The sequence below is a fragment of the Cygnus olor genome, chromosome 8 (genome assembly GCF_009769625.2).
Source record: "Cygnus olor isolate bCygOlo1 chromosome 8, bCygOlo1.pri.v2, whole genome shotgun sequence".
In the NCBI taxonomy this organism is placed as follows: Eukaryota; Metazoa; Chordata; class Aves; order Anseriformes; family Anatidae; genus Cygnus; species Cygnus olor.
Window position 1 is genome coordinate 5,952,073 of NC_049176.1, and position 27,061 is coordinate 5,979,133.

The 27,061-nt window shown below is 38.4% G+C and overlaps 1 protein-coding gene across 6 annotated transcripts; it reads left to right on the forward strand.

Moving 5' to 3' along the window:
- Positions 1-27: 27 nt before the first annotated feature.
- DDX59 (DEAD-box helicase 59) lies at positions 28-27,007 on the forward strand. Of its 6 annotated transcripts, XM_040566195.1 has the most exons (9): positions 28-138; positions 282-454; positions 18,726-19,554; positions 21,380-21,547; positions 22,099-22,188; positions 22,590-22,841; positions 23,704-23,856; positions 24,825-24,953; positions 26,680-27,007. In XM_040566195.1, the coding sequence occupies exons 2-9, from the start codon at positions 414-416 to the stop codon at positions 26,941-26,943; spliced, it is 1,926 nt and encodes a 641-aa protein (XP_040422129.1). In that variant the 5' UTR covers positions 28-138; positions 282-413; the 3' UTR covers positions 26,944-27,007. The 6 variants fall into 6 exon arrangements, with proteins under 6 accessions (XP_040422129.1, XP_040422128.1, XP_040422132.1 ...); XM_040566194.1 differs by having other exon boundaries at positions 32-454; XM_040566198.1 differs by lacking the exons at positions 28-138; positions 282-454 and adding an exon at positions 10,500-10,581.
- The last annotated feature ends 54 nt before the right edge of the window (positions 27,008-27,061 follow it).

The window sequence follows — 27,061 nt, forward strand, 5'->3', positions numbered from 1 at the left end:
GGGCGACGCGCCGTGCGCAGGCGCTGCCGCCTCCCCGCCGGGGCGGGGCGGGAGGGCGCTGGGCCCGGCCTGAGTCCTCCGGTGGCGTTGAGGGTCGGGGGGATCCCTGAGGGGATGCCCTCAGGCACCCCGTGAGGGGTGTGTGGGGGTCTGGCCTGAGCCCTGCCGAGGGGTCCGGCCCGCTGAGCTGACACCGAGCCTCTCCTGCCCTGTGCTCCGGCAGCTGAGGGCGCAGCCGCTTCGCCTGACTGAAAACTTACTATTTTTTTATTTTTTTTCAGAGAGGTTTTGCTTGAAGGGACGTGCCCCGACCAAGAATAAGCTAATCTGGTCGCCCCCCGCCCGCCTGGAGGGTCGGTGAGTGGCCACGACCTCCTGCAGCGCAGGGCAGCATCTTTTCATTTCCCCGCTGAATGTGGAAGGGAGTCTTTAGATACAGCCTTGGCGTGAAGCGGTAGGGCTTTCAGATAGTATTTTATTGAAATTATTATCTTGTTATTTGTAAAGAGGACTTTAAATTGATCAGGACAGAGGACTTCCCATCGTTACGTGGCTAGCCGTGCTTCTAGCACTAGTGATACAAACGCTGTCATTATGAGGCCGTGCTGTGCTTCCCAGTTTTAGTGACACGAGTCTATAGTTACTAGCAATGAGCGCGTAAATAAAGGGTTTGGGGAGGCCAGTGTCTGAAGAGGTTATTGCTGACACATGCTCTCTGGGATGGGATTCCCAGGCTGTCATGCATACCACTCATAAGTGGTGCATAGCAAGCTACAAAACAAGGGATTGCTCTTTGCAGTATTCAGCAGGAAGCAGGGAAGGAGAAAAGTTTAGAAATCCTTTTTTAGCACACATATGGCTGAAATTCCCAGATCCTCCCCAGCAGGAACAGGAACAAGAACAAATTAAAATATAGGTGTGACTTGGGAACGTGTTCTTTATTCAGAAGGAGTACATACTTAGCTTTCAACAACTAAAGTTACACCTGTACTTGTGTGTTTTCCTGAATTAGTGTTGTTTTTTTGTTTTTTTAATATACTTTGGGAATAAGTTATATATAAGGCACTTAAAATTATTTTACCTGATACGGATTTTTTACATTGTTTCTGGAAAGCTCATTTAATTCTTCCTGTATATAACAACAAACACCTGGAATTCACGAGCTTTAAAACCTCAGATGATTAGACCTAAAACAAGTTCCTATGTTCCAACTCACTTGCTTTTTGTATGACTAAGAAAATACCTAAAGGTTAGGGTGACTTACAGGAAGACATGTTTATGAAAACTCTAAGGCCATAATTTAGGTATGATGGGTATGGGTCCACTTTAAGAGGTCACAAGATTTTAAAAGTCCCAGAAGAATATTTAGAAAAGGTGGTCTGTGGTGAGTGTAATAAAAATGTTTTTAACTTGCTTTTAGAACTGAACACATGGATATGAAGTCTGTGTAAGTGAAAAAGACCACCACCACTAGTTGCTCGTGCCAGTTCTTCTTCTGCTTTTGCAAACGTGCCAAATGTGATCTTGCTTACTGCACTGTCAAGGATATCAACAGTCAACATGGAAAACGATTAAAATTTACTTTAATTGTCCAGAGGAGATAAGCAGAAAAACTAAGCAAGGACTCATCCCCTTCTGCTCTGTTCCTGTTTATTCATCTCAAAGTATTTTAAATAGTGATAATCTCTTCTGTACACAATCTTTTTGTTGCAAAGTATTTTATACTTTAAAGTTTATTCCAAGTGGAAATACGAAGCATTAAGAAATAAAACAAGCAGCTCCCAGATGTCTTTCCCTTCATTTTCCCTTCCTTTGCTCTCCTTCCCTCTCCCCTGGATTAGAAACCCATTTGCCCAGTTTTATCCTGAAATTATATCATAGACCTGATTCTTCGCTGTCACGTGCCTAGTCACGCACACAGCAGTTGTACCGAGCCTGTAGTCAGTGTCAGGCAACAGGAACAGATATGACCATGAAGCTATGAATAATGGTGTGGATGACGGCTGTTGCTAATAGTTGTTGCTAATAGTCTTAACCTTGGGAGATAGTGGAATGAACCTTGACTAACAATTATGTGTCTTGGTTTTCTCACTTGTGTCAAGATTTCATGGGGCTTCTGAAGAGGCTATGTCTAGAGTGGATGCCCTTAGTCTAAATTAGGGCTAGCACTAGATTAGGGAATGTTCAGGCTGGAATAAGATCTAATGTGTATATATATATATGTATATATTTAATAATACTGTGTGATAACAGTGAAGTAAAATGTTTTTAATTGACAATACCAACCAGCAACAGCAGCTTTAAACTACTGTATTAGGGAAAATCCACAAACAACAGTTTATGGAAACTTTTCTGGCATGTAATGCTTCAGTCCTGATGTTGGAAAAAGGCTAGGAAGAACACCATGGGGATATTATCTTTAATTACTACTATGAAATTTGCCTATGTAAGATGCTCCCATTTATTTTTCTTAGCTCTTCTAGAGGTTACGGCACTCGTGACAGAAAGGGCAGCAGCTGAGGGGTGAGGTGTGCCCTGTAGCCCCTGGTGAAGAGGCAGCATGCCCAGCTTGATGTGATGCTGCCAGACTGCCAACGTGCAGATGAAGGACCAGTCACATCCTGCTGCAATCCTTAAGAAGTGTGCTTGTTGACTTTAGCAGGCTCTGGGTTGGATGTATGAGATTGAGCAGGTAGTCTATAAAGGATTCACTAATAGTTATTACAACATAAAGAAGATGTCTGAAATTGAATCACTGATATGTGGACATATATGTTATATGATACATGTTTTATATCACTGGACATCAGGAAGAGGCTCTTCACCGAGAGGGTGGTCGCACACTGGAACAGGCTCCCCAGTGAAGTAGTCACTGCACCAAGTGTGTCTGAATTTAAGAAGCAATTGGACTGTGCACTTAGTCACATGGTCTAAAATTTTGGGTAGACCTGTGCGGTGCCAGGAGTTGGACTTGATCTTTATGGGTCCCTTCCAACTCAGGATATTCTATGATTCTATGATATGCCAGCCTTTAAATCTTACTGTTACAGTATCTTTTTAAATACTTCTTCGTAAGTGATGATAAGACCAGTAAAAGTGTGAGAGTTAGGAAAGTATATTTTTTTAATAGGTATTGCTAAGTGCAAGTGATTGTCTGAATTATTAAACTTCTCCGGTGTCATTACAGAAATGTATGTATGTAGTTTCTGCAAGGTAGGAGTTTTCTCAGGGCATGATTTTGGAGGGGAGTGTGCTCTTCCTGTTTCAGGATAATACAAAAGTACAAGAGCAGTTACATATTTTTCGTGTTTCAAGTTCTATTAATTTGCAATCAGAAATGAAAACTTTCAGCTTGCTTGATACTTACAATGTGTTGGTTTGTCTCCATTTGTCCTTTTCTCTCTGCTTACTTTTGTGTCTTTTCCAAGATTTTTTTGTTTGTTTGTTTACATCTGTTTTTCACATTGGCAGCTTTCATGTCCTGCCCATCTCCTGGAATTGTACTTGTGCCAGGGGTTTTTCGATGACTTCTCTTTCTGGGTACTGTGTAGTACTCCCTAATTCCATTGTTTTCTTCTTGACGTTCCAATACCATCAGGGTGTGTGTGAAGAGAGAGAATACTACTGTTTCCCCTACTATAACTGATGTTTTTTATTGGAAACCTTAAAACATATGGAATAGATCCTGCCCTCTTTCAGTAAGAGATATCTATTTCCTCTATGGCCATCTGGATGCCTGAACTGTTTTCTGAAGAAAATCCTAAGCATGATTTTACAAATGTTACCTTTAAAGACTAGAGCTAGCTTAGCTGCACTGTAAGATAAATTTTATAATGGGTAATTTAATTCAAAAAACACTTTGTACAAAAATAAAATGCAGTGTTATTACCATAATGATAGCTGTTAGATAATGCTTTATTTGTACTCTAGTTCAGAGGAAAATGGATATGACTCTAGTTTTTGAATTGTGTATTCAGGTATAAGAAGTTTAAATCAGTTAGCAAGACTTCTTTTTTTTACCAAGTCTGAATGAGAGCAAGTACTAAATTGAGCGCTTTTTCCTGTTGAATTATCCTGAACTATACTGAAGTGACTGGATGTTTTGTTTTTCATTCTGCTCCTGTATGTGAAGAAAGTTCTCAATGCTCAAAAGAGGTAATTTGTTGGAAGCATACGCGTGTTTGTTGGTGGAGCATGAATAGACTTTAGTTTTCCATCTTTTGGCCCTGCATTCAGTTTCCCTTGAAGCCCATGTGTGTCTGAATGAGACCAGCAGCAAATACTAGAGAATGCTCTGTTAGAATGGGAAAGTTCTAGTGTCATTTAATTGCAACAGAATTATATTCTTAGAAGGCATAGTAGTGAAGGTGGATGAAGAAGGGGAAGCAAGAGAATAGCATAGAAGACTACCTGAAGAAGTTTTTTTGTTCTATTTATCTACTTCAAAACATCATTATCTAATTCGCTGAATTTTTAGGCAGTTTCTAAGTTTCCCTTAACTTACAGAGAGGTTGCATGTTACTGAGGATTTTTTAATGATTTAGTTAGAAAAGAAGTGTAAATAGCTGGAATGCTTTTTGAAAAGTGGCTGCGGAAGGCGTGCTTCACAAAGAGTTGTGTTGTATCCATTCATTGGTATATTGTGACCCTTGATGTTCCTGGAGATTTTGATTATGCACACATGGGAAGGTCATCACAATTTGAGTGCATAGAATTCTACTACATTTAGTTCTCTTTGCCATCATTTTAATTTGTTTATAATATTTTCTGAGTAGCTTTAAAGAAGTATACCTTACAGTTAATTTGGAAACATTTTCAATATACGAAAATGTATAGGATGTCTAAGCCTCATGTAGAACAACTTGATTTAAATAGTCTCCTATTTCAATATATATTAGAAACGTGGAAAGAGCAACAATTACTTTAATGGTTGCCCTAAACTAAATGTATGTGTTTACATTTATATTTAGTAATAAATACTAGGCTCCAACAAAGATTTTTAAGGTTAATTGTATGTGTAGTTCCCATTTGAAATCACTGCCACTACAGACATGATTAAATTTAAGTCTGTATATAGTTGTCTTTCTGGGTTAAAGGTGTCATGCAGAATATTTGTTCTTGAAGAAATAACCTGGGTGATTTCTTTCTTCTAGAGAGTCTCAAAAGAGAAATTAACTACAAAAGATTTATGCATCTGTCTGGTTGTTCTGTCTTCCACTTGTTTATTCTTCACTGCTATGGTTAACCTTCACAAAATCACTTAATCTACCACCCAACAGTTCTGGATACTTACGTCCACATCTGTTATACGTGGGATGCTTTACCTACTCTGATGTGACAGCTTTTCCAGCATTTTGTTTCCAGCAGGTTGAAAAACTGATAAGTGGATTGGGTGGTTACTTTTGTATTAGCTGTTTATTTACCAAGAAGGCATGTAAAGAGTTCCTCTGTTATGTCAGCACCTTTCACACCGCTGTTTAAGGTTAGAATTTTATTTTTTTTAATACCATCTGTAACGGTTTGCTGTAACTTGCTGTTTTCTTGAAGGCTTCTGTATAATTTCGCTTCTCCCTCTGTCATTTCCCTTGTACCCATCCAGCAGCATGCAGCCCCCTGCGTCTTTAAGCCCCTCCAGTCATATGACTCCAGTATTACATTTGGTCTGTTTTTTTTTTGTTTGTTTGTTTGTTTTTGTGACAGTATCTATTGTTAAATGATTCATAAATTGCTTTTTGTTTTTATGTGAATAACTGTAATGTTAAGGAGATTTTTACTTCGCCTTTACTATAACACCTATAGAAATTTATTGGAAATGGATAGAATTACAACTTTTTGCTGCAGATCTATTTGACCAGTTAATATAAACATGTAAATATCATAGTCCATTACTGTAGACACTAATCCGGGTGCTCTCCTGCTGAAACAAATGTAGATTCTAATAGGATTCTGCTCATTTAGGAATTGCACAATTTAATTCTCTGTCCATTCTATTAATGTCAGTAATGATGCTTCTTGACAACTTTTTAAAAGCTGTGTGTGAATATTGCCCTATATTGTGTGTGAATATTACCATATAGTCACCATATATTACCATATCTTCATTTACTAATGTTACGAAGTAGAGCCCTTTTCTTTAGGATGACTTTAGCTGACTGTATTCTTAACTTCAGACTCTCATCAACTGCTCCACCCCAGTACCTATCAACTAGCTCTTTCTCAGCTGCCCTAAAGCAACTAGAGGCTGGGTTGCTGTGCTGCCATACAATATACACAGCTGTGTTGAAACACGAGGCATTCTCTTGGCTGTCTTACCTGGGCAGGGAGCAGCCATGGTTCCACTGTTAGCACAGAGTATGGAAGTGGCAGTCGAAATCAAGGGTGCCAGAATCAGAGCCATCTCTTTGTAGTACCCAGTGTAGTTGAATAAGGATGAAGGAAGGCTGAAACTTGCTCTTTAAGGGAATATTTGAGCCCGGGTTGTGATGGTCTCTGCCCTGGAAGCAGTTAAGCCAGACAAAGAACATCTGGGACTCTTAGTTCTGCACAGTTTTTCATAATCCCTCATAATACAGGCTTTGTCTTAACAGCCACAGTACAGTCCTTACAGAGGATAATTTACTAAATGAGGGAAGATGCAGCCAGGGTAAGAGCATGCCTGTAGGCATTGCATTGAATCAAGGGAATGGTTATGTGAAGCAACAAAAGTAACCCCTGTAGATTTTGTACAAGAATGTGGAGATGCTGGGGTATATATCTGTAAGTTTCTCTTTGGTCTGGCAAGTCTTGTCTGTGGCAAACTCTTTCCTGCTTTATTCTCTGTTCTTAACAGAAAGGAAGCAATTGTCTGACTGGAGAACGTAAGGTAGCAGGAGAGATACCATTGCAATGAACCCCTGTGTTGATGCAGGTCCAGCTTGTTCAGTTGAGTGAGCAGTTTGCTATGCATAGGGCATCTGTTGGAATTGGGTACTTGAGTCTCTGTCTCAGCTGGCAGTGTTTTCTTTTAGGATTGGGAAGAGCAGTAAGTTGTGGTCACCAGAAGGGAGACACTGGGAAGCAAAAACTGGCTTAGTAAGAAAGTGTACGCGAAGTAGAGCACAGTGCTGTATTTTCTTCCCTTTTACCACCAAGGCCTTAAGTGTTTTTTTGCTGGTATAATTAGGAACACTATTGGACTTCTTTGAGGGAAGAGATAAATTGGAGGTGGGATACCGAAGCACAAAGAGATGAAAAATAAGAATTATAAATGCTATTTTTGTTGTATTGTGTTGTAGAAGTTAGTCAGAGGCCAGGATGTCAGAGTGCAGAACAAAGTGATGAACTATGTTAGTTCAGAGTCAGAATGATAATGTTTTAGGTAGCAAGCAGTAGCAAATAAGGCTTTGATATTATTATATTGCTCTGATTTCATTACTTGAGTCCCACAGAAATATCCTCGCTGCTGCTAGAGAGCAGGTTTCCTGTGTATCAACAGAAGATTAAGAGCCATCTGCATGGAGATGCTGTGTGTCTGCACTTCTGTTGGCTCTTTAATCATTGAAGACACACTGTCATGCTTCCCAGGGCCAACACCCTCTTATAACCACTGACTACCTTTGTGGCTTCTCACAGAACAGACAGTGTTGGTAACACAGAAGCCTTTTCTCACTACCTTATGTTTTTGCTCCCAGTCCCACTGATCTGGTAGGAGCTCTTTGTTCTTACTTGTCTCTTGTCTGTCTAGCCACACTTTTTCCTTGTTCAGGTTGTATAGTGCAGTAATGCTCTATTTTCAAGTATTTAAATCAATAACGTCAAGGGGAGCTGTTTCCCTGCAGCTTTAGTTTACTCTGAAGCTGAACGGAATGAGAATGAGAGCCATGACTTAAATCCTCGTCATTTCATACAGGCTACTTGGGACCGGTGAAGCATGTCTCTGGCCTTTTTCCTTACATACCCGGCATGTTTGGCTGAATTGCAAATATTGTCAGCGGAACTGTTGTTTCATAGGCTTACTTGGTATTAATCTGTGCTTAACTGTAAGGCAAGCAGAGAGATTCTGGGGGCCAACATGCTCTAGACATCCCCCCCTCCTTCTCCCCAAGGGAAAAAGAAATTAGCCTAGAGAGCAGAAACATTTCTTTGCTACTTTTGTCTCTTGGTATTTTCTGGCCCTGTTCCTTCCAGTATTTCCTTTGAAATGATCTCACCAGATATATACAGAACATACCAATTGATTGGTATGTTTTGATTCTCTCTCTTAGTTTTTAATTGCTGGGAGGTTTCTTCCTCTTGGGCATAAGCCTAAGCCACCACTTTTCCACAGCTCTTTTCAGTGCTTGGGCAACTGTCATAGCCTTCTTGCTTCTTGATACCTTGCCATTGCCTGAAAGAGAGCTTCTTTAGCATGGGCTTCGGCCTGTGTTGTGTCTGAAATCTAATTTCTATGTATCTTGCTAGTTTCCCCTGAAAACAATATTGCTGTGGCAAGAAACTGTACAGAATGACCTTGTCCTAATGGGTTGTGTGCCAGAAAAGAAAGCTGGAACAGTGAAATTGGACTTTAGCACAGCTCAAAGTTTTGAATCATTTGATTTAAACAAAACAAAACCATTTTAACATGGAAATTCTAAGCTTGCGTTGTGTAAGAATGGTGTGTTATTTTGTCAATTTTTTCACAACCTATCATAACACCCAAGTCAGCTGAGTTGTATTAAGAACTTGCACAGATTTAATCCACTGAGTTGTTGAGCAGATAGAATCCCATGAGTTTTTCATAAGAATTTCATATTGCTTTCCTTAAAAAGAAAATACGTCAGTGGAGTCTAACATATAGCACAAAAGTCTTCTTTTACACTGCAGTACTTCAGACTTCAATACCCAAAGGGTTAGAAAACACATAATGATCTGGAGTGCAAAGTTGCTATTCAGAATTTTTTTCAATATAAAAACTAAAAATGTATGAAGTGCTAAATTGTTTATTTAGTGTAAATGTAATTGATTCCAAAATTTAGAAGTATATATTAAAACTTATAATCTGAATTATTTTGAATCAGGCATTATCATGCTGGAATTTTTTTGCAGCCAACTTACAAATCCCAGAAAAATAAGGTTTGCATGGAAAGTTCTTGGCAGATCTCTCTTGGAACAGTACAAACTAAACTGCTTAACAAGGAGGCATTCATTATTTCTGTCTTGCTACCCTCTGTTATTGTGGAGTCACCAGCTGTAAGGTTACTGGCATCCTTGATTTTTTGTAATAAAAAGCATAGGGAGCAGTCATTCAAGTGTGGTAGTGAGAGATCTCTCGCGTTTTTTAGGCTCACTTTCTTTTTTAATAGCTGCCATGCTTTATCAACCTGAGCTAATGCATCACCTGCATATACTCACAGCAAACAAAGTTTAGGAAACTAGCTGAATTTCAGGACAAATCTGTGGTTTATTCTCCAGAGCTTCATGGTCCTGCAACCTGTGATTAAACAGCCTGTCAATTTAGGGCCACAACGTGCAAGAAGTGGAGGTTTGTCTGCTTAGTGTTTGTAACTAATTGATAAATACTAATAAATGGTTCATAGAAGCAAAAGCTCAAGAGAGAGTTAAAGGGTTTATTTTCTTGAGCATTTAGTGATATATTCTCCTCTTTTTTGGTAACCTTGAATACTATAGTCTTACATAATTGCTGTTTATTAGTATTTCCACTTATTCGGTCCTTTCAAGGCCTCAGCTTTATCACACCTTAACTGTATTTGCTGTTATGTGTAGTTTAAAAGAGACAACATTCTCTTTTATGCAGTAAAGCTTAATTACACATTACTGAGTTTAGATATATCCCATAAGATAATAGTTCTTCAGTTTTATGTTTTCATATTTAATAGTGTTCTTCCTTGCTGAGCTGTGTAAGAATTACATTTATGTGAAAAATCCATACGATATCCAATATTTGGTACAGTGCCATTCTCTGATCAGGGGAGCCAAGCTATGTTCCGAGAGTGTCTTCACTGGACTTAGAGGGGATGGAGTGGAAGCTGTTTTCAAATTCAGAATTTTCAAATTCAAGAGTAATTTCTACTTCTTAGGTTTGGATTTGAGGGGATATTCTGAATTAATGTGCTGGTACCAGCAAGTGCGGAGTTAGCTGAACTTGAACTCGGAGCTCAGTTGTTTTGTCTGAACTGGGTTTCTTAGAAGAATGTAAATAAGAACAACCTGAGAAACCTGTAATTAGAGCCAAGCTTTGACACGGTATGTGTTCAGAGATGGACTACTAAGGCCCAGGGTGAAGTTAGTTTTCGATTTACACAGATTGCTCCTTTTCTTGTTTACCCAGTCCATCTTCAGAGTGATCCATGGGGCTTTGGTATTCTCACATTGGGATGTAGCATAAAACGTTTTACTCCCTTACATACTAGGCACTTTATGCCAGGAGATAGGTATAAGTAACTCCAAGACTTGCTATTCAGTGCTGTTACTCTGTCATTCTTTAATCTCTGCTTTTGTGTTTTGTACGATGACTGCTACACATGTATGCATACAGTAGCATTTGTCTGGGAGGGCAGTTCATCTTTGCCATGTGTGAATATCCAAGTGCGAGGATAAATTTAGTTAAATGATCACATTAATGGTAATTATTTGTATTGATGAAGAAAAATAAATGAGCAAATTGAAATACTGGAATTTTAAGGTATGCTTTCACACATTACACAGGTGTTTTAACTCCATAAAATCTGAGTAGTGCATTGGTTCTGTAATGACTCGATTGTGGCATTTTTAGCTATATTGAAATACATTTTTAGAAAAAATAAAGAAGTTCTACTACATGGGAAGCTATCTTATTTCATCTTTGCATAGAAATATTTAGAAAATGATTATATGAAGAACTAAAGGAGCAGAACTATATTTGAAGTCTTAGTTAAATGACACTGAATCATTACTAGCACTAACAGTGCTATATAATGCAAACCATTTGTCCACTATAAAATTGTTTTTCCATTTCAAATTTCAGCATGGTAGCTTTCTGTTGATAGGTTCTACATGGAGTTAGGTGTTGTCCATACTGGTGCAGCTGGCGTAAACACTATATTGTGTATTCTGGCTATTAGGACAGAAATGTAATGCTGCTAAGGCCACATCCAGATTACTTTTTTGCCACTATGTTATTTGCTACAGCTAATGAAAACCATGGCCTCACAGGTGATAGGAAAACAAACAAACCTTTGGGCAAATGGTTATACATTATTTAGTAAAGAGGAACTGGCAGGAGGCTCTAGCCCTGCTTTTCTAGCTTCTCAAATTTATGCATATGGTGTTTATGAAAAAAGTTATGGGAAAAAAATGAGTGTTAGCCATAGCAAATGTGAACAGTTGTTTTGCTCATTCTTTTCTCTGCATAAGAGAAGTAAACAGGAAAGAAACACTTCTAGGGAAGGAGCAGGGAAAATGATGCACATATTTTGGAGATAAATGAAAGTAATAAAATGTTTTCCTTTTGAACTCTGGTACACTTTTCTGTTAAAAAGTCATGGACAAACGGTCGGCTCAGTGACCAAGTATCTATATTGCAATAAAATGCTTTTGGAAGGGATTTTAGCTGAAGATGTAAATTTATTTAGGTAAATTAAGTCACAATTACTTCATCCTCTGTTTTGCTTGGAAGTCATGTACAAAGTATTTAGCATGTGACAAATATTTCTGCTAGTGAAAAGAATGCCAAATAAGTTACAGGTCTGCAAAATGAACGTCAGAGATCTTCACAGTGAGTCAGTGGAAAAAATTATCCCTGAAGTGTATTTATTTTTTAATTGAACTATTAAGACTGCATTGAATACTCTGTGTACAGGGTGACATTTTAGATTTTAAAAATCTGTAGGCTAGAGCCCAACAGTAACAGTCACTCTGAGCAGTAGCGGAGGCTGACATAAAGGAAGCTTTTGAGACTTGAATCCTAGAGCTGTGTAGCCACCTAGCCAGCCGCTAGCAGAAAGTACAGGCGCTGGAAGGCTCCTCTGTTTTATAACAGCTGCCACTGGCTTCCAAAGCCAGGAGTGGCAGCTGGCAGTCAGCAGCAAAGACATCCTGAATTTGCCTTCTACCCTGGCAGCAGTGAAATGGCTTTTTTAGATTCATTTAGAGCCTTTCTGTGCCCTCTAATAATTTCTGTGTGAAGGATTCAACTAGGCCTTCATGCATAGGCAGAATAGGACCAAACGTAATGTAGGGAAATAAGGTTAAACCCAATGATTAATATTGGCATAGATTTTAAACAAGACTGGTAAAATGTCTAGTTTCTAGCATCTCCCTTGCATGTTTCCCAGTGCATTCTTAGTCCAGCGATTTCTGTTTTCAAAACTAGTAATGCTGGTAAGAGCTTTAGTGATGTAATGGACATTTATTATCCAGTTATTCAAAAAGCTTATAATGTTTTTTTTTTTTTTTTCAGTCTGCCACAGTAATGGATCATAACTCTCTCTGTAGTGCAAATGCAACATACCAGAGCATAAACTCTTAAGTTTATTGTACTCACTGGTTAAAAAGAAAAGTCTTCATCTGTTAGGGAGTGATATGGTTGGAAAAGGTTTATTGAGGAGGAAGGTCGAAATGCATGTCAAATATAGGTCATCTACCTTTTGTAGAATACTTCTGTGGATCTACGTTAGTGTAACAGTCACATAATGAAAAAACATGAATAAAAGTTTAGTCAAGCCACCTAAGGAACTGTACATTGTAATAGTTGGATCTGTAACATTAATAGAGGAAAAATAATTGATCACAGAAAAAAAAGCCAAGCTGAGAGACCCAGAAGCAGTGTGTTTAATGTTTTGTAAACGTGACATTTAGAACTCTAAAGTAAAACAAGAAGCAGTAAATGAAATAAAAAAAGAAACAATAAGTAAAACAAAAATACAAATAGCAGAAATAGGTGATGATTACTGCTTCTCATCTGGCAGGCTTAGCACAGAAAAATCAATACATTCTGTACCTGTGGGAATCTGGCATTCAGTGCCAGAGCTTCAGGGTAGGACTGCTGTTTGCTTTTTAAAAACAAACAAACCCATAGCTCAGTAATATATTTTAAGTATTCAGATTAAATAGACTTGTATTAATTCCAATTTTACTGCAGATTTCTGCAGAGACTAGTGTCAACGAGTATCTCCTTAGAAAGTGGCTATTCAAACAAAGAATGCTCAGGAAGCCTAAAAATCTTAGTACGAGCTTTCTTTTACTGATTACTTACTTTTAACAAGTTTAGTAGTTGCCTGTTTGCATTAAGCAAAATTAAAAAAAAAATCTGGGCCTCAAAATAAATGTAGTGTGTTAAATGTCGGTACTACATCAGGACAATTTATATGAATATTAGCAGAATTGACTAGTTAATGGTTAGCTACCATTGTTTATTTTTAGATTATCTAGATTTTTCCTGTGTGGTTGCTTCAAAGCTGTAATTCAGAAACCAGTGGAGTCATTGACTCACTGATTCATTCAGTCTAAGAACTATTCATTAAGTGTTCTTTGGCTTCGAGCTGCTGTTGACTACCTTACCTACAAATCTGCAAAGTGGCTTCTAAATCCCTAAACACGAAAGAAACAAACAAAAAAAGAGTTTTGTAGCATCAGGTTGAGCAGACAAACGGCCAATCCCCAGGTAAACGTGTGTTTGATTCCATGTAGTCTGAATGGAAAGGCAGCCTCCTTCCTTTTCCCCCAGCCAGCAGATGTTTTGTTAACACCACATATAGGTGCTGTGGCATGTGCTTTTTTTTTTTTTTTTTTAATTGCAGGGAATCATTCTGTAAGTGGCATCATTGTAAATTTCTTGCTCTTTATCCTGATACATAGGATACATACAGAGACAATTAAAATAATATCATAAAGAAAACCCAAGATACCACCCTCGATGATACATTCTTTTGAGGCACGATTTAATTTTTTAGATTTGTCAGTACTGCCACTTGCCACTTGAGGGAGTGATGTGTTAGGCTCTATTTTGACACTAATTTGAGTCCATTCTCAGTATGTTTACCTACACTGGGAGTTCACTCCATTTGGAAGATGCAGGGTTTGCATGAGGATATTTTGACTACAAAGAAAACTTAAAATGTACTGTATTAAAACATTTTGGACACTTCCCTTTTGGGGTGTATTTATCTGTTAATCAGACCCTGTAGGGAACTTGTGAATACCTTTCTTGCCAGATTCTTGGAAAGATGCCTACAGGTTGTGTTCTGGTAGAGGTTTTAATTAATAGGGGTCACTCTGGCAGGTATCACTGTGGAGAGCTGAGGCATATGCTACAGCTAAGCAGCTCTTTGAAATGCTTGTGATACCATCTCTGATTTAGTATGTACAACACCTGTTTCTTCTGAACATGCCTGGGAATAGAGGGATTTTAGTCTCCTGATTTAATCCAGTCTTGTGTTACTGAATTATTTATTGTTTACAAGTGATGCAAAAAGTTGGTTCATACTTCTTTTATAGAACGGCTGTGAGATGTTAGAAACTGTAGGGCAAAGTATCTGGTATTAACTTGAGGGCAGGAATCCAAGATGTCACACTTGCTTTCTGCGTATTTGATATGGAAGCCATGAATGAACATGGAAAAATCTTTTTGGTATGATTTAAAATAGACCAAAAAGTGGGATCCTTTAATGTCGGTAATTTGTGCTTGAATGAGTTTTCATTATTTGCCTTTTCGTCTGTAGTGAATATCTTCACTATTCCAACAGAAAATTGTATAAATTTATTAATTGAAATTATCTGTTGTGGTAAATCTATGTCAGTATGTATGTCAGTATGTCAGTTCGTTTGCACGTGTGGATTTGCGTGTGCTCTATTACATTGCTATAGCATTAACTCCTAATATTTGTTTAAGAAGTTACTTTGAAGAGTCATATTAACTAGATAAGGGGTGTATTTGGACAGGGATTTTTAATAACAATACTTGATGGATTTCTAGTAACCACACATGATAATTTTTGTAGCAGCTATTGTACTGTAACACATGCAGCATAGACTGTGATGCTCATTTCACTGCTAAGACAAGGCGATTGTAAATTTTTAGTGCTTTAAAAAATAACAATGTGACTACACAAAATCCAGATGCTAGTACTATTTTTTTTAACATGACCTGGAAACCTTAAGATTTTCCATAAAGATATCCCTGGATAAATTGTGCAGAATATGTGTAAATGATAGTCCTAATTATCAATGGCTTTCTAACAGGACTTAAAACAAACTTAGTTCAGCAAGCGTTTGAACTAACTAGTTTTCAGGAGGAAGGGTACCAAGACAAAACTCCCATAGGATTTTTAAGAGTATCTTATCTGGGCATATTTTGTACAATATGGTGAACTCTAGAAGTACAAAACTTGAAGTTCAAAATTTTATTTAGATGTCATTAGCAGCATCAAGAGCTGGAAGAAGGGGAATGAAATTTGCCAAGGTTATCTATTCTTATATTTTTCAGCATTCTTTTTTAAGCTTGGGAAAGTGACAGGAATAGAACGTGTATTATCAACAACAGTCAAGGCAGGTTTTCTGTTTGGACAAGCTCAATTTGTGTTACATTTATAATTGTGTGTTATATAACAATGGTGTTAAAAATGCAACATAATATGTGCATCTCCAAAATTATGATTTAAAAAAAAAAAGTACCTAATCAGAAAGTATTCATTATTAACCAGTGTTCTCGTGAAACAAATACGGTGTTGAGCAAAAACTGCAAGTCATGCATCCAAAAATGAATCATGGAATACACCCACCAGCTACATTATTCCTTCTGCACTTTGCAGCTCACAACGTCAGGAATATGCACTATGAACAAAACCAATACGGAGCTGTACTATGTGTGGTTAGTATTAGCTAATCTTAGGAGTTTGGGTGTAATTGAAGTGAGAACTTTTCTCTCATGGCAGGTTGAGGCAGAATGGTAGCTTTCTGCAAAACAAAAGAGCAATTTTACTATTATAATAAGTTATTTTAATATTCTTTATATTCACTTGTTTCCATTAGGCTAACATTTCTGTTACAGAAATCTACTATTAGCAAAGTAGAAATAGCTGATACACAAAATAAAACATCCCATATGTATATGGTCTTTATAGAATACGAAACATATTGAATATTGTTGAAATACTGGTCTTTATTTAGCAAATTATGTTTTGAATTTCTGGAAAGGACTGCTCAAAAATGGAATTAAGAACAGGAAATTAGTCCATGTTAGAAGCTTTCTGGGAGGGAAAAGAGGAAAAAGTCAGTGCAAACAGAGGAATGACAAAGGCTGAATTAGAGAAAGGTGGAGATTTTCAGGCAATGAAGAATGCAAGGAGTGTGTGTAAAGAGTGTCTTGACAGCTTTTTCGGTTCTAAAAATGCCTATTTAATCTTTTCAATATCTTAACGGTGTCCTCTAATTGCACCAGTTAATTAAAAATCCCTCACAGACGAAAACCTCCCATTTGCACAAACTTAACCTTGTTGCTGTGAGAAATCTACCACAGAGGAATCCAGCATAGTGTAGGACAAGCTGCTGTTTAAGTGTGACTTGATTATCAAAGGTACAGAGCACTGCCACCAGCTGCTGCTGCTGTGTCTCACCTGCCCACCTGCCTGAGCTTTGTGTGAGCATTTTAACCCTGTTCCCACTGGCTCCTCTGGTCCACTCGACTGCCACAAAACGGTTTGCAGAGGGGCTGCCAGCGTTTATAGGCTCTGCTAGCAGGAAGACAGTGGTGGTGGTCACCAACAAAAGCAATTTCTGAAAGCTGCTGCTGCCCTTCTGCAAAATGTGATAAATTCTGGTGTTCCCCATTGTGATGTAGCAACAGGATAAGTAAGGTGTGCTTATTTATTACTGAAATTAAAAAAGTCATTTCCTTGATCGCCATATATGAACAGCTCTGTCATGCCCTTGCACCTGTTTTAAGTGGGTAGATACACGTGCTAGGAATTTATTTAGCATACTGTGCATCTCCATCACATGCAGTAATGTGTTCTGCAAATAACTTGGTATGTGTCCGCAGCACCTCATGCCGTAAACACGGGCCGGCCAGCCCCGAAGCGGGCAAACATCGTTCCCTCCACCGCGGAGCCGAGCGGGAGGCCACCCTGGCTCGGTGCGGCGCGGCTCTCTCGGGCCAGGCCTCGCTCGTACAGGGGCCTGGCCGCCCCTCCGGGGAGCGCAGAGCCCAGGCGAGCTGCTCCCTCGGGCCTCCCGGGGCCCGCCGGCCCTCGCCTCCCTTCCCTCAGCTCTCCCCGGCCGCGCCCTCCCGGCGCGCTCCCCGCCGCCGCCATTTTGTGAGGGGAGGCGGGCGGCGGGGCGGCCGGCTGGCCGGCCGCCGGCGGGGCGGTAGGCGGTGTCGCTGCTCCGGCGGCGGGGAGGCGCAGGAGGCGGAGGCGGCGGGCTCCCCCTGGCAGCACGGAGGTGGGGGTGCGGGCAGGGCGATGGGGGGGTCATGGGTGCGCGCCGGCTCCCTCGCCCCTACGGCGGGTGGCCGCTGCCTCGGGAGGAGGGCAGCGGGGTTTCCCGGCGCTGCAGGGCTGGCGGTCTGCCGTGGCGCCGGCCCTGCCCCTGCCCTGCTCCTCGGCAGGCCCGCAGCAGCTTACCGGCGCTGTGGGAGCGCGCTGGGCCTGCGAGGAGCGCGGTTCGCGGCGAGCCTGGCGTGCTGCTGCCTCCTAATGTCACCCAGGCGGGTACCGGGCGCGTCAGGAGGGCTGCTGGGGGCAGCTTTCATCCCTTAAAAGGTTAAAAACAAGCAACAAGCGGTGGGATTTGGCTCCTCGTCCGACAGCGAGGTGGGAGCGGCCTTCCCCGAGTCGCCCGGGATCGCCCCGTGTGTCCTGCCTGTGAGCTCCGGGCGGCAGAGTTTTAGCTAATCGGGCGTTGCTGATGGTTCTTCGTCTTGCAGAATTGCTTTGAATCACACAGGGAAAAAAAGCTCTCTGTAAACACAGAGGTAGTTTCCTGTACTTTTAGAAAACTGATGTACAAAGAAGCTGGCAGATTGGTATGCATGGCATGATTCATTCAGAATAAAGTTACAGTATTTTTTACTTTGCTTATGGATTGTACTGTACTGAATGATCATTGAGAACATATGACATTTTCGAGGTCAAGTTTCAGGATATGAAGTTACAATTACTTATGGACAATTAATTCAGCTTCCTTGTGTTACAGGAGGGGCTTAGCAAATTGCTCATGTAGGTCTTTGCTCTTTCTTTGATGCCCTGGACAAACAGAGCTGGACCCCAAGAGGATCTCAAAGTTTACAGCTTTACCAAATTTGGGTTAACTTTGAAAGGGACAACAAAAGTAGTGATCTTGGGAGGGTGTTGTGCTAAATTTCACGTCAATTTCAAGATTGATGATTTTGTTTGTTTTTAACAATTTTCTAAACTAAACTAGAATGCATGTTTTGTTTCTATGTATCATTTTAGAAACAAAACTCTCCAAGCATTTAGATATGACTGACTAAATTTGTAGATAGTGAAAATCAAAGGTTTTTTTTTTTTTTATATACTACCAGAAGCTGGGTGGATGTCTGTTTTGTTCCATGCTTCCACTTTGTTTTAAAGTATTACTTTACATTATATCAACATTGCAAAGACCAAAATCATTTTTTAAAGGAGACAGTTTCTACAACTTGTTGAGGATTAAGGGTTGGTTTCTAGGTTTGAAAATTTATTTTTTCAATTTTGTACCTTTCTCAATGATAGTAGTTTCTAACATCTAACAATTTTCTTTCTACTGTACAGAAGCATGTTTTTGCCAAGATCTGTTAAAGTCAAGAGGAGTGCTGATGAGGACAAAAGTTGTACAGCTAAGAAAAATAAGTTGTCTTCTGGAGGATCTTTGTTAGAGGAGAATGCTGAGCTCCAAGACTGTAAATCAGGTACAACAGAAACTTCTGCTTCAAGATGCAATTCGAATGAAGTTGTACAAGAATGCACAGAACCTGTAGCTATTCCATCAAATCTCGGTTTGGGTAATACTTCTTTGGGAAAGGACAACCAAAATACCAATGAAGATAGCTCTTTGGAAGAGCCCATAAAATCCTTCAGCAAATCCCAGCGTTGGGCAGAGCCTGGAGAACCTGTATGTGTTGTCTGTGGTCGCTATGGAGAGTATATCTGCGATAAAACGGATGAAGATATTTGTAGCCTGGAGTGTAAAGCCAAACACCTTCTACAAATTCAAGAGAAGGAGAAAAAGCTGAAATCTGATCAACCTACAAAAGCAGAATCTCAAGCAGAAATTGACCTGCTTAATACGCCTTATTTCTACAAAGATCACTCCTTTATTTTAGGTTTGCGAGATGAGCAGGTTGAGAACCTTAAACTGCAATTAGGTATTGCAATCCAGGGCCAGCAAGTTCCAAGACCTATTATAGAGTTTGAACACTGTGGTTTTCCTGAAACTTTAAACAGCAATTTAAAGAATTCTGGTTATGAAGTCCCAACTCCCATCCAAATGCAAATGATCCCTGTTGGTCTATTAGGGAGGGATATTGTGGCTAGCGCAGACACAGGCTCAGGAAAAACAGCGGCCTTCCTACTCCCTGTTATTATGAAGGTTTTAAAAGAGGTAATAAAACTGCGTGTATTTAGATAAAGTGGTTTGCAACTTTGTCTCCAGGATTCTCAGTATAATTGAGAATGTAATTGCAGTTTTTTTTTTTTTTTAATTGAAAATCGTTTATTTATTTTACTTTTGACTGATGAGCATTGGTTTTTGGGGGGGCGTAGTGGTCTGTTGATTGTTTTTAATGACTTTGAATGTTTTTTCACCTTGGTCAGGAGCTAAATCATCTCCATTAATATTACTTAGTATATGGTTTCCACTTGTTAACTACTTGAATCTGTAGTTGGTAACTACATTTTGAGGTAAACTTCCTAAATGACTTAAAATAGAAAATGCAAATGATTCCAGGTACTCTACAAGTAGTTGTTGCTAGATTTTAATGCATCAGGTGACTGAAAAATTTTTGACATTTATATTATTCCTCGGAGTAATTTGTGTTGAAATAGTTTTAGCTGACCATCAAATAACTACAGTAATTTAGGGTAATATAATTCCCCAAATCATCTGGTTTTACAAAGAGCTTGTAATATCAGAGGGGAGAAAGCAGTTAAGAAAAACTTTGCATCAGAAGAATTTGAATTTATGATGAGAAATAATAGCAAATAGTATTCTGTACCTTGTATATTAGTTCACTATTGCTTTAGTGGCTTTATTCAAAAAGTGATGAGTTAGAATATATTTGAAAATTCTATACCTTATTCTAATAGATGTTTTGGACTGTTTAGATGTCTAAGTCATTTAAAATATATATATATACATACATAAAATTAAAAAAAATTAAAGTAACTCTTTTAATCTTCAAAGTACTATATCATTAGGGATTATACAGAAGCATTTATCAACAGGAGTATTATACTCTAGTATCTCTCCTGTCTGATTATCATTAAAATTTGCATGACAGTTATATTCTTATAATGGCATGCACAAAATTGGATTCTCAATGATCAGTATTTTACTACAAGATCTCTTTAATTCTCCCTCTTCGGGATATGTGTTAATGTACTTGGCAAGAAAAGATTTTGTTTGTTTAAAATAATTTTCATTTTGATGTAACAGAGAGTTGAGGCATTAAGAACATAATGGTAATCTGGTTACGAGATAATATTTGACAGTTCCTGTCTTTTCTTCATCTACTTAGAAACCTTTTTTGTGTGGTGGTAAGTTTTCAGTTATTTCCAACTAGGCAGCAGTGTTCAATTTAACCAAGTTCTTCTGGATTCAAGTATTTAACTATGTAGTTTCTCTGATAATGCAGCAAGAAAGGAATGACCTGCTTCTGTTGGTCATTTGTAGATATTCCAGTTGAAGAACAGAAAGAAACAAATAATGATCCAGAAGAATACAGTTCCTGTAATATCAAGGCTTCTAGAAACGTTTTTTTGTAGTCTCTCTAGATTCAGCTAACGTCCTGTATTTTGAGTTCACGTGGAATTTATTCTGAATTTCTGTTGTAAATTCAGTGCAGTAACTAAAATACAGAACTAAACAAACAAAAACAAAAAAAAAATCCCAGCAGGTTTCTTTGTTTCTGGGCCTTATTTATTGTCAGGAAGCTATTCTAACAGTGCACTTATGCATTATTTTTTGTTTTCAGAAGTTGAGTAATTGAGGGGTAGACTTCCTTGGTATGTATTGTTTCAGGTATAATCCCTTTCTATATTCTGTCTTCAGATCACACAGAAAGGATATTAGCAGTTTAATTGTATCTGCAGTAGCTGCACTATATATTTTGTATTTTAGTTTTCTGAGATGTAATCTTGAAAGCTTTTAACCTAAAAATTAAAGCAATTCTGAGCTCAACAGATTTCCTACCTCCCCCTCCTTATAGGCAGAAACTCCATCTGCCCTTATTTTGGCACCGACACGAGAATTAGCAATTCAGATAGAGAGACAAGCTAAAGAACTGATGGCTGGTTTACCAAACATGAGGACAGTTCTCCTAGTAGGAGGTTTACCACTGCCACCACAGCTTCATCGTCTCAAGCAAAGTGTGAAGGTAAGGACTACGGTGGGGAAAGGTCCTTTGGAGAGTTGTGTTTCCATGATATTCACAGCAAAGAAAAATGTTACTGTTGACATACATACAAAGATGCGGAGTTTTTCCTAAGTAAGTGTAAACTACTAAAACAGTGCTTAACTACTGAAATTTTTACAATAATACTTTTTTACATTTTACATTAAACATACAGTAGCTTTTTCGGTTTTGAAAAAGATTTGCGCATAACATTCCACTTTCAAGGACTGAAACGTGCCATTTTATTAGTCAAAGAGTTGTAGTTTACAGCAAAAATAGTTCTTTTTAATGCAGATTACATTGCTGGTATTTAGACATTACCATTAGAGTACTAAAAATCCGTTTCCTTTTAAGTGTTCGTAATTCATGAAGTTATCTATAAAAGTTTCTGGAGTTATTTGAACATAAGTAATTTCACTAATTATTGCCCTTCTCACCTTAGTGCTGTAACTATGGTTTTTCTAGAACAATCATCTCTCCTTTAAGGGAATTTTTAACTCTCCTGTTACTGTCTTTTTTTTTTTTTTTTAAAGGTTATAATAGCAACACCTGGAAGACTTCTAGAGATTTTAAAGCAAAATTCTGTTCAACTTCACGGCATAAAAATTGTCGTAGTGGATGAAGTAAGTTTTTAGTTATTAAGGCTATATTGCCTATGCAGAGGTCCTTGAAGAGTCACTGTGGGTGCCTAGTCAAAGTGATTAAACGTAAAGAATGCTTGCTATAAAGATAAAATACATTTCTTATGAGACAATTTCATTTTAACAATTTCAAATGCGTTTGAACAATGTATATTGTTTTGGCTACAAAGGACTTGCATACCTGACAGCTAGCATAATACTGCTAGACCATTGTGAACCAGTTATTTTTAATTTTCCCATGGTAGCTTTTCTTCTAACTCAAAGTACTCCGCATTTGGATTATTACATGCCGATCATACACATTATGGTTCCCCTCTGAATTTGAGCTCAGGATTTTGCTCTTTATTAAGGAGTCTGGTACAGATCTAGCATTTTTCACTCAGGTGGACACCATGTTAAAAATGGGTTTCCAGCAGCAAGTGCTGGATATTTTGGAAGACATCTCTCATGATCATCAAACCATACTGGTGTCAGCCACAATTCCAGTGGGCATTGAACAACTAGCAAATCAGCTTCTGCACGATTTTGTAAGAATAACAGTTGGAGAAAAGAATCGACCATGTTCCAATGTTCGCCAGATTATTTTGTGGGTAGAAGAACCATCTAAAAAGAAGAAACTGTTTGAAATTCTAAACGTAAGTGTAATATTTTTCTCATCTGACAACTTATAAAAGTGCTTGTGTGTCTTTACAAAGCTCTGTTAGTTTTTCATCTTTAATTCTGATTGGTATGTAGTGAGGAGGTGGAATGATGTTGAACATGTAAGTGCACTAGCTATTTCAGTAGTGCTGCAATGCAAGAACTGTAGTGGCAATTTTAGGGGTCACTCCAGCCCTGTCACTCATACCTCCTTTTCTGCAGTGAACTGAGTTAAAAAAGGCAATTTTGATACTTTTGTGATTCACAGAATGGCACCTCAAAGATTTGCACTGGTTATCTGTGAATAGAGGAGGAACAGGATTTTCTTAAACTGTCCTAGCTGCTTTATGGCATAGGAGTGGTTTGTCATTTTAAAGATCATGGAAAAAAAAAACAACAGTGAAAAAGTTTTTTTTTTCTCGAATCTTCTTTGTATGGATAATACAGACCTTAATTTCATATGAATATTTTATGAGTGCTTTGGGGAGGGTGGATTCTTGGCTGAGGTTATGCCAGAAATAAATAAGAATTTTTAATTGAACCTCAGAACTTAAAGGAAGTCAGAATTATTATGTAGCTTTTTTTTTTTTTTTCAAAAAGGCTTCAGACTTCTAAAAAGTGTATGTATTGAGAGAAATTTCGGTTCTGACTTTACAAATAATTATATGTTTATGATGTACAAATTTGTGTAGTTTCATGGCTGGCATCTTTTTCCTTCTTATCTAGAATGTAAGAATATTTATTCATCTAAAAGTGTTGTTACTATTAGCGATAATCAGTAGAGATAGAATCCAAGTTTCTGATGATGAGCGGCAAACTGTTGCAGTACCTTCTTCTATAAACTGTTTTATTTTACAGGATAAGAAACTCTTCAAGCCTCCAGTGTTGGTATTCGTGGACTGCAAGTTAGGAGCAGATCTGTTGAGTGATGCTGTTCATAAGATTACAGGACTACAGTGTACATCTATGCATTCTGAAAAGTCTCAGGTGGAAAGAACAGCCACATTACAGGTTTGCACCTCATAAAGTACAATGGTTTTGATAGATTTAAAATGGCCAATGTTGTTTTAAAGGTGGCATAATTTGAATGAGTTACATCATAATTTACTGCTTTTCTGCAGGAAAACGTGGAGTATTGGTGGGGGAGAAGGGGAAGATGGATGGGACCAGGCAAAATTACAGATGAGACCATTTTAAATGTAGATATATACTGGACACTACTATTTCCTGGGTTATTTGCTTTGAAACAGGAATTTGAAGATGCATTTAACCTTAACTGATGCTTTTTTATTAGTATTGTGGTTTTGGTCTCTCTCTAGCTCTTCATAAATGATACTCCTGTTTAAATCAAGAATAAAAGGGGGCCATTCTTTCTTCCACAATGGAACAAAATCGTTGGTCATCGTTACATCCAACATACAGATTTGTACATTCTCATCACCACTATCCCCTGTGCCTTAACAGATATATAGATACTGTCTTCCTTTTCCACGGGCCTCTCTCAATTCCCAAAATGTCTGTAAGAACCAGCAGTGACTTAGGCCCCATCTGTTAAAGTGGTCACTCAGGACAGGAGAAGCAGCTTGGATTGTTGTATTCAGTCAAATCCTTGTGAGGTTAGCTCTTTGTTGCTTCTGCAGTGTGTCTTCCTACACCATACAACTTAGAATACAGATTAGTTTCACCCGTCTCCTTGAGGCACACGCTGTATATCTCCATCTTTATACATCAACCACCAAATGCACCCAGGTCCTTGAGCAAAGCCAACCCCACAAATAGGTTTATGTTTTCCTAAAGGAGGAGTCACCCACAGTGCCTTCCCCCACCACTTCCCTGTGTTTACTGCAGGGAATTTCTCTTCCAACTGTGTGTAAGAGCTCAGTGTTATACCACAACTGTATGAGTAACTATAGCCTATGCTTGGATGTGTTTGAAATACAGATAAAAAATAGTAATTTTTGTTTTTTTTCCCTTGCCAGGGATTGCTTCAAGAAAAATATGAAGTAATAGTAAGTACTGGAGTTCTTGGACGAGGGCTTGACCTTGTCAATGTCAAATTGGTAGTAAATTTTGACATGCCTTCAAGTATGGATGAATATGTACATCAGGTAAAAATAAAAAATATTGTATTAGTTATTTGTCAAAGCATTATTTGAAAAGTATCCTGAAACATGACATTCACCTTTGGAAACTTAAATTGAGATGCAAACATAAAGACAATGTTTATCTTCATTAGATTGTCTTTATAGGAAAGTGGCTTGACTGTCTTATATGTCTTTTATGCAAGTTACTAAAAATTCAGAACACTGTTCTTGTATCTCCTATGTTGCCAACAGCTAGAACATTGTTCTTAGATCACTTAGAATTGTTTGCAACATTATTTTTCCCACTTTGTACTCTCTTTTGTAATTGTATACATATGTAGAAACCAAAGTTTACCATGTATATATATGGTTTCTACATTTATATGTAGAAACCAAAGCTTACCATTGAAGAAAGGCCAAACACCCCTCTTTCTGCTGCAGCTGATCTGCAGTGTGGGGTATGCATGTAATACAACAGAGGAGATTGATCTTCCTTTTCATTCCCTCTTCCTACTTCAGTATCTCCTCTGTCTGATCCAGTATCTCCTTTGTCTGACTTTTTGTGTGTTATGTGCCTGAGGTTTTCCTGTTTAAAAATATGTTTTGTGAGTTGTGTGTATTTACATATGTGTACTAGCAGGTCATGAGAACTGATTACTACCCTCTTTTTGGCATTCTTGAAGCCACTGTACTCTAAAACTCTGTGTACAGTTTTAAGGACATCACTACAAGAAAAACCAACCAAAACCAAAGTGGAGCGAATGCAGACAAAGTCAGGGGGGTGGTGCACATGATACATGAAGAGTGGTGAGGGAGCTATGCTTGTGTGGGCTGGAGAAGAAAAGGCTAAGGGGAGATTTAATTGCTGTCTTCCATTTGGTAATGGGTGGTTACAGAGGAGACAGAGACAGACTATTTTTGGAGATGTACTGTGAAAGGATGAGAAATAACTTGCTGCAAGAGAGATTCTGACCTGATGAAAGGGAAAGATGGTTTTCATAAAGAGAGTGGTCAGGCAGTGGAACAAATTGCCCAGAGTGGTTGTGGGACCTCTGTCCTTGGAGACACTGACAACTCAGGAGGACGAGGCCCTGAGCAACAAGATCTAACTTGGAAGTTATCCCTGTTCTGAACAGAAGTTCTCCTAATCTACAGTACTCCGTGTTACTAACTGCAGCACATCTCTCTGGCTTTTTATTATCTTTCTGTTTAGGTTTCAAGCAAGTAGTAAATAAAAATGGTCTTTCCTCACATCAGAATTATGCCAGTACTAAAATCCTATTTCTTCTTGTAAATAAAGAGTCTTAGATTCTTCTCTAAATTTTAAAGCACTTTGGATAATACTGAGAAATAATTTTAAGTCACGAGAACATTGAAAGTAAAGGTTTTTTTTAATGGTAATACTTGCACATATCCTACTTGATATGAGATACAGGTGTGTGACATTTACTATAAGCATGTGATTGCCTATATAGGCTGTATCATGCATTTCAGTATCAGTATTGGACTTCTGGTATGCACCATAAGCAAGTGATAATTTTAGGTGCATTTCAATTAAAGCTTCAGATGTCCCGAATTTAGGAAGTGAGTGTATCAAATCTTTGTGTTTAGGGGATGAGATAAAGAAATTTGGCCTTGTTCAGCAACTAACGTAGGTGACACCTAAACCTGTTTTACAATAGGAAATAAAGGAGGTATGAAAGAAATCCATTTGATATTGATAACTTAAACTGAGTTTTTGCTTTTTCAGGTTGGAAGAGCAGGGAGGCTGGGTCACAGTGGAACTGCAATAACTTTTATCAATAACAACAGCAAGAAACTCTTCTGGGATGTTGTGAAGAGAGTAAAACCAACAGGCACCATTCTTCCCCCACAGCTGCTTAATTCCCCATATCTTCATGACCAAAGGAGGAGAGAACAACAGAGGCTTAAACAGTTACAGAATAGTCTTGTAACAGGAGATAATATTATGGACATCATTAGGAAACATGACAAAAATAATTCTCAGAGGTAACATAAGTATATTTGTAATTATAATGGAAGTGTGAAAAAAATAAACACTGAATTATGATGTCTTGTATATTGCCTTCTTAAAAGTAATTTACATATTCATTTTTTAAGGAGTCTAATTT